The sequence below is a fragment of the Neolamprologus multifasciatus genome, chromosome 12, assembly GCF_963576455.1.
Source record: "Neolamprologus multifasciatus chromosome 12, fNeoMul1.2, whole genome shotgun sequence".
Taxonomy (NCBI): Eukaryota; Metazoa; Chordata; class Actinopteri; order Cichliformes; family Cichlidae; genus Neolamprologus; species Neolamprologus multifasciatus.
This window is the reverse complement of record NC_140450.1, coordinates 5,576,972-5,588,884: the sequence shown is the minus strand read 5'-3', so window position 1 is coordinate 5,588,884 and position 11,913 is coordinate 5,576,972. Positions and strand designations below refer to the sequence as shown.

The 11,913-nt window shown below is 39.5% G+C and overlaps 1 protein-coding gene across 1 annotated transcript in view; it reads left to right on the top strand.

Annotated features, from left to right (window-relative positions):
* The window catches only part of slc12a2l (solute carrier family 12 member 2-like), a 23,559-nt gene extending 11,646 nt beyond the window's left edge, over window positions 1-11,913 (top strand). Inside the window, exons 11-26 of the mRNA XM_085178923.1 lie at window positions 3,785-3,892; window positions 4,062-4,185; window positions 4,281-4,382; window positions 4,669-4,824; window positions 5,777-5,876; window positions 6,157-6,268; window positions 6,365-6,505; window positions 6,588-6,694; window positions 6,948-7,027; window positions 7,100-7,240; window positions 8,632-8,745; window positions 8,994-9,105; window positions 9,204-9,290; window positions 9,622-9,757; window positions 9,838-9,905; window positions 11,282-11,913. Of these exons, the coding sequence (XP_085035049.1) occupies window positions 3,785-3,892; window positions 4,062-4,185; window positions 4,281-4,382; window positions 4,669-4,824; window positions 5,777-5,876; window positions 6,157-6,268; window positions 6,365-6,505; window positions 6,588-6,694; window positions 6,948-7,027; window positions 7,100-7,240; window positions 8,632-8,745; window positions 8,994-9,105; window positions 9,204-9,290; window positions 9,622-9,757; window positions 9,838-9,905; window positions 11,282-11,417 (1,824 nt within the window). The 3' untranslated portion in view covers window positions 11,418-11,913. The remainder of the gene's footprint in view (window positions 1-3,784; window positions 3,893-4,061; window positions 4,186-4,280; window positions 4,383-4,668; window positions 4,825-5,776; window positions 5,877-6,156; window positions 6,269-6,364; window positions 6,506-6,587; window positions 6,695-6,947; window positions 7,028-7,099; window positions 7,241-8,631; window positions 8,746-8,993; window positions 9,106-9,203; window positions 9,291-9,621; window positions 9,758-9,837; window positions 9,906-11,281) is intronic.

Here is an 11,913-nt window from a genome sequence, read left to right as displayed (position 1 = left end):
GCTGTGTCAGGATGCAAAACTGTCCCATTTCCTGTCGTCCGCACACCTCCACAAAAACAGCTGTTTAATCAGACTGACAGCGTTTTTACACATAAATTGTGTGAGCAGTGGGTACTCGTAGACACAGACACACAGGTGAAAGTAGTCAAGACAAGTGAGGACTGAAAGACATAAAGCCAAAAAAGACACAAGTAAAAACCAACTATACACTCAGCAGGACAAGACTGACACTACACACAGTAAAGATGAGCATACAGACCAGGAAACACCAGGAGACAGAAAAACAATAATTAAAATTAAAATTAAAAAACAAATATCACCACAGTCCAACTTCTGTGGAACCAAATCTCTCTGTAGCATAAAGCAACAATCCAAATTCAACAAACTATGATAAATGTATTCATTTTCTTGACTGAGCAATATGATGGCATATATGGCAAGACAACTGAAATCTCTGTATGCATTTTATCTGGACCAAACTGTATGTCAGAGGACTTTTTGAGACGTGCAACAATCTAATCCAAGATATTTTCATTTTATGGATTAAATTAAATGTCAGTAAACTGTCCATGTATATGTTTGACAGTCTGCACAGGCACTGGGTGCACATTTCTGCTGTTATTATAACTCGTTTATATAAGTCATCCTTAAAAATGGTACTTAACACGCGTGTGAATGAGCAAGACTGCTGCTCTGACCCTCTTTCACTGTATGTGCATGTAATGTAGATTGCTGGAGTGTGTGTGTCTGTGTGTGTGTGTGAACAAGAGAGAGAGAGAGAGAGATGAAGCTGTTCTCAAACAAAGTGCAGCAGAAATAATAGCGACTGTTGTTTTGAGTCACAAGGTTCTCGTGGCTCAGTGCTGAATGAGAGCATTGAAAACATCCACCTACACACACACACACACATACACATGCACACACAGAGCTCACTGACACTGATAGCGCTGACATGTTGCAGCACTACAGACCGAAGCAGCTGCTCGAGTTTGATTATTACTGTTGCTGAAGAAGAAAAGCAGATCTGAAGGAATCTGATCGTCTTTAACCGATAATGCCTTTGAATCATATTTGCTACATAAGTTTCTGAGACCTCTGTCTCATCAACATGAGATCAACTTGCCATAATGTCTAAATGTTATGGACAAAACTCTTTTTTTTGTCTAAAATTAACATTGTTGTTAACAAAAAGTTGCCAAAAACACCCAAGGTATCAATTGCGATACAAAAAATATATAATAAAAATATATCACACACAACATGATATAGCAAAAAAAATGTGGATTTTGTTATAAGGGTTAATAAATATCTCAGTTCCAAAAAAATCAGAATTTTCTGGCGATTTTTTTGATGGGTTTGGTCTTCGACATCATACATTGTTCGTAGGTGTCTGTGTAGAGCTGTCCCCCCTCCTTCACTTCCATCAGATATGAAAATATTCTCTCTTGAGAAGATTTATACAATCGGCTCCTTTAGGAACAAACTCAGTTGAATGGGTGATGTTCAGTGTTGGTCAAGTTACTTGAAAAAAGTAATCAGTAACTAATTACTGATTACTTCCCCAAAAAGTAATCCCATTACTTTACTGATTACTTATTTTCAAAAGTAATTAATTACTTAGTTACTTTTTAAAAACACGGTTTACAACCTGAATAGGTAATAAAGCGATAGATCTTTCAGCCCAATTCTACTTTTTCTGCGTAATCCATCATACAAAATGTAATCAAATGGAAAAGTCTCTTTTTAAAACTTGTTTTATCAGTTTTAATCTTTTAACTTTATGCATCAAGTAAAAATTAAATTATATGCACCATTCTCTGACTTGAAGAAATTAATTTAACATTTAAACCTATTTTCTGCACATTCCAGCACATAAAATAATTATTTTTTTTGTGTTTACACTCTGTCTTTCAAATAGATGCAAGTAAAACACAGCAGAAAATAAATAAAGTCAAAGACTAGCGGTCCTTTTGCTCTATTTTCACCTGTAAAGCAGGAGTGGGGTAGGCGGAGGTTTACCCTGGTGCAGGTGTGCCACAGCAGTCAGTGGAAGAATCCGTGAGTTTCTCTGTGAATTTCCCATTACGTTGTTGCGCACTCGGTGCTTGTTTAGGGGTTTTTTTTGCTGTAAAAAGAAGTTTTCTTCCCACGCACAAAGGACACTAATGTTTTTGTCACTTTTTATGGAATCAAACTCAAAGTAAGGTCAGTTACTAACGCGTTACCCATCTCTGGTGATGTTATTGCACCAAATATCTACGCTACTGCTTCATAATGATGCACCTCGTCCCAGTGAGTTGAGTCAGTCCTGCTTCAGAATACACTTTTAAAATCTCAGCGTTGCTTTCTCATGTGCAGAAATGTTCACGTGGATTGTGATTTCCACCAAAGACACACAAAAAACGTTCAGGACCTCCTACCCGACCGTGCAAGAACAAGCTGTTTCCAGCCGTCTTTAGCTAACTTTTGATACCAGGACCATCTTCTAAGCATTATTTCAACTGTATTAAATAAAATTTCTAATAAAGTCATGATTGAATACAATGGGTGTGAAATTTAAAAACAACATTGGTATTCAAATGTTCAATACAATGTTTCAAATATACCATATTTGGTATATTTTTCTTGCAGCAGAAGGGCGGGGGGCACTAAAGTATCAATCGGTTAGGGGTGCTCAACTGAACATATGTGTCACAGTAGTTAATTAAAACTTTAGTAATCTAAGTAAAAGTGTTATGACATCATGCACCAAAAGAAAACTTTCACGAGTTAAAGGCAACAAAGTTACAAAATGCAAAACAAGCATCCACTGATTCTGAGATCTTCTGTGAGGGGTCAGCTATGACCGACAAAAATATATCTGCAGCCTATAACTTGGAAACCATTGTGTTATGCAGGTACGCATGCTTTCATGAACTATAATATTTGTGCTAAAATGGTGGGAAGATTTTTTAGACGTGTTTGACTTTATAGAAAAGTAACTAAAATTCAGAGGGGGACAGTTGTGTCACTTTGCCGTGCACATCTGTCAGAACCTCTGTCCCAGACATACCAATATTATCAGAGTAGAAAAAGCAATATTCACTCTCGAATATCAGGTTGTACAAGCAAATGTTTCTAAGAATGCAAACAGAACCAGTACTGAGATCGCAGTTTGTTGCATAAATTTAGGAAATGTGACGGTACTGTACTTGCGTTTCAGTGTTATCGCAGATGTGGCGGCAATGCTGGGGATGTGTAAGGCAGCACAAGTGCAGCGACAGTAACATCGTGGCTTGTGGCAAAAACTCACAAAAAACTGTCAATGGAAATATCTTTAAAATGCTTCAATTTCTGCTTCATTTTAGTTTCGATTAAACTTGAGTACTGTATGTGTTGTGCTGTCAAAAAATGACAGAACATAATAAGATATTTAAATCATCTGACAGAAACCTCAATACTGAACAGAGTTAATTTAGAAGCAAATTTACAGAAAACACCTCTGTGGAAATGGCACACGAGTGACATAAACAGAAGAAACACAGTCACACAGGTGGAATATTGAGTGAATAATAATAATAATAATAATAATAATAATAATTAATGAATTATTGAAAATAGAAGAAATGAAGGTCACACTGCACACCATCAATTATCTACAATAAAATCAGAGACTTTAAAACTCCACTAACATTGGCCAATGTATATAATCTATCTCTCAAAACACCTGAATCATATGACTTTTTATATCCTCTAGAGGCTTATTGGTCAGCGTGACTTTAAAAGATGCTCCTGTGTCGTGCAGGTTATGAGTCTGGTGTCAGCCTTCGGTCCTCTGATCACCGCGGGGATTTTCTCGGCCACTCTGTCGTCAGCTCTGGCCTCGCTCGTCAGTGCACCCAAAGTCTTCCAGGTCAGAACCATAAAGCTCCAATTTATTTCTGTTTCAGCTGTTTTCTGACTTATTTCCTCATCTGCCTGCTCCTGATTGTTTCAAAGTTGCTTGACGAACCTGCCAACATTACTTCTATATTTATTAAACTGAGTGATTTCAAAGTTAATAAAAGCTGTATTTATTCCAGGCTCTCTGCAAGGACAACATCTATCCTGGACTTAGTGTGTTTGCAAAGGGTTATGGCAGGAACAATGAGCCGCTCCGTGGTTACGTTCTGACCTTCTGCATTGGTCTTGCCTTCATCCTGATTGGTGAGCTGTTTAAGTAAACCTTCAGCTCCTGCATAAGAAACATAAAGAATAAAAATATCTACAAAAAAATGTTCAACCTGTCTTTTGTCCACTAGCGGAGTTGAACATCATTGCTCCAATCATCTCCAACTTCTTTCTGGCCTCGTATGCTCTCATCAACTTCTCAGTTTTCCATGCCTCCCTGGCCAGCTCTCCAGGTAATCTGTGGAACTGTAAAGGAATTATGACTAGATTATAGATTACATGAAAATTACCATAGTGTTATGCTAGTATTTCTGAAAGTTTTCTCAATCTTCCTTGTCTTGACTCATCTCTTAATGGCATTTTAGCTAGTATACAAATTGGTGAATGATGTTTATAGTACAAAAAGTCCTTTGTTGTTGTTTTTTCACTGAACTAAACATAATTTCTATTAAAAACATCAAAAGAAATCCCTCTGTTTGGCCTGTTAACATCTGATCTACTCTCACCCCTCCACTACAGGGTGGCGCCCCAGCTTCAAATACTACAACATGTGGGTGTCCCTTGCCGGGGCGATCCTGTGCTGCGTGGTGATGTTTGTCATTAACTGGTGGGCGGCCCTCGTTACGCTGCTCATTGTCCTCGCGCTCTACATCTACGTCAGTTACAAGAAACCTGGTAAGAAGACAATGGCACAACATTTGATCCTTTCCAAACTTCTAACAACGACCTGCTCGCCAATATGAAGCTCTGGGTCAGGTACTTCCAGCTGATTTCATGCGGCACCATTTAGTGGCCGTTTCTTTAATGGCTACTAAATGCTGGGCGTCACCAAAGAACATCTAAATACTCAACACCTCCCATTCTCTGGGTGTCCGACTTCTTGCGAGAATGAATGCACTGGTGTCATCCTCCAGTCACTGGGAAATTAAATAAAAATAGAGCAACTGCAGCAAAAAATAATAAATAAATTAATACAAATAAATTAAAAATGCATGGTACTGATACCTGAGCTCAGGATGGCTGACATATTTAATGTATGTAACTCTTAGTTGTGCCCATTCTTTACTCGAGCGTTTCCATGTTTATCTACTTTAAACTTTTGCTCCACTAGGAATTTTTTGGCTTATTAATCAATATGTTTGATTTCTCCCAACATTTTAAAAGAGATCTGTGTGTTAATTTAAATGGTGCAATGAACAGAATCATAATCTTATATCTGCAAGTTTTCTGGCCTACTTCAGTTTTGACTCTGTACAGGTTCTGCATCTTGTCTTTTACGAGCTATCTGAGGAATTCAAGTAGCTCATGGGAAACAAACTAAATATAATCACTTAATAAACTGTGATGTATTATTTAAAACATATAACGCAAAGCAGTTAACATTAGTCCCACCTGCACAACCTGCAACAATACTTACAATATTAACATATTAATATTACATATACTGCATTATGCACTTTTACTTTCTTTAATGTTTATCTTGCTTTATCTTATTATGAATTCATATTTTATATGCTGCAATTAATGATAACGACCATGATGATGATGACTGTCATTATTATATTGTGGACAACTGAACTCCACGAGCTGACCAATCTACTCAAATTCAAACTGCTGTTTCCTCTAGATGTGAACTGGGGTTCATCCACTCAGGCTCTGATCTACAACCAGGCTCTGACTCACTGCCTGAACCTCACCGGAGTCGAGGACCACGTTAAAAACTTCAGGTCAGCATGAAGCTTTGAGTGGAGCTGAACTCATGGACTAAAAGTGACTGAAACAAAAACCAAACCCCACCTTTAACTCTAGACATGCTGACCTGGTAGATGTTACAAGGTTAATTCTCGGCACTCGTAACCAACACAAAGGCGGAAACTTGGCTCTAACTGAATTTAAATGATCAAAATTTAATCCAATTTTAAAAGTAATTATTTAAACCAAAATAACCTGACTTCTTGTTTTAAAACGACCTAAACTTGACCTTCTGTATAAAATGTACATTGACAGGCCACAGTGTTTGGTGTTGACGGGTTATCCAAACGCTCGTCCCGCTCTGCTTCAGTTGGTGAATTCTTTCACCAAGAACGTCAGCCTCATGGTCTCCGGTCACGTCAGAACTGTACGTACCAAATGTCGTCTGTTAGGTCTGCATGTTACGCTTTCTTTCACATGGCTGAAACATTTTGTGCTTCATCTCCTCCCACTCCTGCTCCAGGTGTCCCGTCGGTCGAACTTTAGGGAGCTGTATCAGGATTATGCCCGCTGTCAGCGCTACCTCAACAAAAAACGCATCAAGGCTTTTTATGCTCCTGTTTTTTCAGACAACTTGAGGCACGGAGCTCAGTTACTCCTGCAGGTACAGAAGAAGCCTTCTTTTTGCACCCTTCATCTTATATTAAAGTCACCATTTACAAATACGTGTTTCCTCCCCATGCTAGGCTGTTGGTTTAGGTCGTCTGAAACCCAACACACTGGTCATGGGTTTCAAGAACAACTGGAGTGATGGAAACATGAGAGATGTGGAGAATTACATCAACACTATACAGTAAGGGCTAATGCGTCTTTTTAAAGAGCTACCAACAACCAATTTTACAATCATACTGTTTTTTGTTGTGCTGTTATCATTAATCGCGTTAAAATGACGTTAACGCCATGTAGGCTCTCTCTATCAGATTGTAATGTTAAAAGTTAAGGTTAAAAAAGTGGACTAATCTTTGTCTTTGATGCAATTTTGCAGCTGATGTTCTTGGAGTCATTTTTGTATAGCGTTTTATTCATTTATTTATTTTTAATTCCAGTGATGCCTTCGACCTTCTGTTCGGTGTGGTAATCCTGCGGCTGCAGGAAGGACTGGACATTTCTCACATCCAGGGACAAGGTACGTCTGTCTTTTTCTTCACATCCATCACTTTGTCTACCTTCTGTTTACACTGTGCTTGTACCCCTGCAGACGAACTGCTATCATCCCACGAGAAGCCTCCAGTCATCACTAAGGATGTGTTGATTTCTGTCATTCCGGCTAAAGACTCAGATTCTGACTCCTGTCCTTCAAAAACCACCAGCAACCAGAGCAGCCCGCTCATCACGAGAGGTAAACAGTGAGGAAGAATTAAAATTATACCTCAGCTTAGCCCAGGGGTGGGCAACTCCAGGCCTCGAGGGCCGGTGTCCCTGCAGGTTTTAGATGTGTCCTTGAACCAACACAGCTGATTTAAATGGCTAAATTAGCTCCTCAACATGTCCTGCAGGGCTGTATCCCAATTCAGTGTCTGCAGCCTTAAAGTACGCAGCCTCAACGATCCTCAAGGGCCGCATACTTAAAGACCGCTAAGGCCGGAAGTGCGAGGCTTGTGAAATGGGACAGTCTAGCCTCCGTTGCGCTGCCCAGGTTGCCTAGCAACCATGATACTAACAGCTGGAAACGTTTCATACAGCTTTGTTTGACAGAAATGAAGGAGAACATATTTTGTTCGTTTGTTTGTTTCTACATGAGCTTTGATCATTCTCTGATTAAGCTCAGCTATTGAACGGCGTATATTTTAAAGTAAAGGCTTTAAAACCAAGTTAGTACAAACGTCACTAATGTCACATAACTTTGCCGACATGTGGCCAACAGTAATGTTTTAATGATCTTCGTTATTAAACATTTGCACATAAATAAGTGACATAATATTCAGTACTTACTTAAAGTTTACTCTTCGGGAGCCCCTCATCCCCCGTTTTTTTTCAGCAAAATTATCCACACCCACCGCTGCGCTATGCATTCTGGGATATGTTGGGCCACGAAGTCTACACCGCCACGTCCTTAAAATTCAGGGAAATGAAGGACGCATTTGAGGGACGCATTTCGAGCAGCCTTCGAATTGGGACAGCCTTCGTCGCGTCGCGGTGACGTAATCGGCCTTAAAATGCGGCCTTTAAGGCTGCAGACCCTGAATTGGGATACAGCCCAGTTCTCCAGAGGCCTGGTAACGAACTAATCATGTGATTCAGGTGTGTTGATCCAAGGTGAGATCTAAAACCTGCAGGACACCGGCCCTCGAGGCCTGGAATTGCCCACCCCTGGCTTAGCCTATTGCTCTAATGTTTACTTTTTATACAACTCTCACTGTCACAGGACTTGTTGTTCTTATATTTTATTCGAGTATTTCCATTTTAATCTACTTCAGCTCCTGCTTCTGTACTTTTAAAAGGCAGCTCATCGTTAGCGGTGAATAGCCATGTGCTATGGAAATTATTTAAAATCAGCAATGATTGAAATTGACTGACTTCTCGCCCAAAAAACATTTGGCACAATCCCTGCAGTCTCACAGCTAAGCTTGTGAAATATTCCATTGATTTATGTTTCTAGCATATTTCTAGCAGCAAAAGTATATAAAAAATTAATTATTTGAACAGCTAAGGCTCTGTTTTACTATACTGTACTGTTGTGAACCCTGGTGATACGGCTCAGGAGCTTTTGTGTTTCTTTGACTTTACCAGAGACCAAGTCTCCTCTGAGCCTGACCGACCAGCGTCTGTTGGAGAGCAGTCAGCAGTTTAAGAAGAAACAGGGCAAAGGAACCATCGATGTGTGGTGGCTCTTTGATGATGGAGGTTAGTGCTCTCATTGTTATATGAAAATAAAAACATATCTGGTGAACTGACTTTGGGTCCCATGACTCTGTCAAAAAGTCTAAACATAGCTAACTGCTGGTTGTGATTTTCGAGTCATACGTGTCACTGTCGTAAAAAGTAAGGTGAAAAATTAATAAACATTCAAATCTGTGGTTCCCTGATCTATACTGGAAAACAGATTTTTGTTTTTTAATGACCTGCACAATCTCTGATGTGTTGGTTTGCAGGCCTGACTCTGCTGATCCCCTACTTGCTGACCAACAGGAGTAAGTGGGGCGACTGCAGGATCCGCGTGTTCATCGGCGGAAAGATTAACCGCATCGACCACGACCGCCGAGCGTGAGTCAACAGCTGCTTATCCACCTATGCCAAGCAATAAACTTTACTTGACTTTATATCCACATACATTTATTATTGTGTTTTTGTTTTTACGTCAGGATGGCCACGCTGCTCAGCAGGTTCAGAATCGACTTCTCTGACATAAACGTCCTCGGTGACATCAACACCAAACCCAAGAAACACAAGTAAGTCCTCTGAAACTTCCTGAGCTCAGCAGCTTTGATCACTATGGATTTACACTAAACACTATTGTGTTTTTAATGTCTTTAGCATCTGTGTTACGTGTGTAAATTGCTTACAAAGTGTTGGAAAGCCAAAGTCAAAAGGTGAATGATTTGTTCATGAATTCTTTTTTTAAATTTATCGATTACTTGATGACTGTGAAAGTCAACATGTAGAAAGTTTAAGTGCTTTGAAATATTTTTTTAAATGTTCTTTAGAATGAAGCATCGTGTGGGGAGGATGAAACTGATAGCGCTACTCTAAAAACCTAATGTATGTGTTTTGTTTTTACAGTAAGCTGACCTTTAAGGAGCTGATCGAGCCGTACAGGCTGAAGGAAGACGACATGGAGCAGGAGGCTGCTGAGAAGCTGAAGGCCCAGGAGCCCTGGAGGATCACTGACAACGAACTGGAGCTCTACAAGGCCAAGGTCTGTCCTCGTGTTGCAGACACACTCAGACCAATCACAGTCCAAGAGGTTTATGCAAATATACTGTGTGTTACTTTCAGACCAATCGTCAGATCAGGCTGAACGAGCTGCTGAAGGAACACTCCAGCACTGCCAAACTCATCGTCATGTAAGAACTTCGTAATAACTTTGTCATCATCGTGTCATCATTTGTTTTAATTTACAGACAAACTCGCATTTAAAAAACCTGGTTAACCCGGCTGCTCATTTCCATGAATCAGGTGTTTCTGTGTGAGCTTGCATCTTCTCCCTGTGCCTGTGTGGGTTCCTTCTGGGTACTCCAGCTTCTTCCCACACTCCAAAGACGTGCGTGTCACGTTAACTGGTGATTCTAAATACACCGTGGGTGTGAATATGAGCATACAGCTGTCTATGTTATAGTGGTGACTTGTCCAGTGTCCAGTGTGCACAACAGTGTCTTTGGATCCTGGAATACTCACTACCAAAACAATCATTAATTGACAAAATGATGCATGACAAGCCAATCGCTGCTTGTATGGACACCACTTTCTGCAAAATGAAATAAAACCATAAGGGGCCAAATTAAATTCTTAGAACAATGAAAAAGAACACCAGTGAACTTACAAAAGCTTTGGACATTTAGCAAATACACCAGGGGGATGTTAAAGAAGAACAATCTCCAGGAGAAAAGCGTAAGGTCCAAGTTCAACCATAAAGAAAATACAGAGGATTCACCACAACCATTTATCAAACTCAAGAACAACAAGTTAAACTTCACCAAAAAATCTCTAAAAAACTTTCACCAATTCTGAAGCAGCATTCTGTCTGTTCAAGTCAACCTGTAACAAAGTGACAACAGTGTGGAGAAGTCCTGGAACCATGTTTTATGCTTCGGAGCCGAAGCATAAAACATCAGCAGCAGAGCTGGTGTGACGCATGGGCATGCATGGCTTCCAGCACCACCTGGCCATGTGTGCAGCAGATTGTGAAACATGTTCCATCACAGTATTAAAAAAGGCATTTTATATATGATTGCGTTAACTTGTCCAACTAAACTGGAACCCAAAAAACAGTTAACTATCCCGCGGATTTAAAGTTGAGAGTCTGAAATTTTGACTATATCTTAAACTTTGATACTGAAGAAATCTGAAGACACTGATGACACTCAGGGAACTTCAGAAGCATTAAAGTGGATGATCCATAATGCTCTGAGCTCCAGAATTTATAGTTAATATTTTATAAGCTGTTCACGGATAATTCAGTGCAGTTAATTGAAAAACAAACAAATATAGAGTTAAAATAATGAGACATAAAGTGTGACTCATCACAGCTGTTACATATAAAGTAAATTAGACCTCTCACATTAAACTTAACACGTCAAAATAATTTGACCTTTAATGACATTAACTGCTCATAACTCATAATTACAAGATCATGCAGTCTCCTTTAGCTGCTCTGGGTTTGATTTTGATATATATAAATATCATAAAAATTAAATTTTTCTTTCTCTCTCTGTGTGGCTAGGAGCATGCCTTTGGCAAGAAAGGGCACAGTGTCGAGCGCCCTCTACATGTGCTGGCTGGAAACTCTGTCCAAAGACCTCCCACCACTGCTGCTGGTGCGAGGAAACCACCAGAGCGTCCTCACCTTTTATTCCTAACACACACACACACACACACACACAGAGTCATACACCAACTCTGCTCACGCACAAACATACAGTGTGTCCTGCTCTCCATATTTATTACAGTATGAGAAAGCCTCCGTCTGCACAAAAACAGAAACGTCGTCATGCTTGTGAAACTGTCCAGCTGTGAAGGGAAAAATTATTAGGACTAATATTTTTTTCCACTTGTCTTAAATCGATTGTTTTTAACGTGTTAATTAAACCCGGTCAACATTTAGATTTGACCATAACACTAACAGGTTGCTTGTTCCGTTTCCTCTGTGAGTTTTATGTGAATGAGAGTAACTACAGGTAAATTCAAGTAAAAGTTTATTTATAAGGATAAAAGTTTGGATTTGAGAATGTAAGCTTCTGTGATTATAAAATGAAGTTTTTATGGTTTTTCCCCACTGGGTTCACAAAGACAGATGCTCCATCTTTGTTAACTTTATTTTGTACTTTATTTTAATAAAGGATTAACTAAAACATA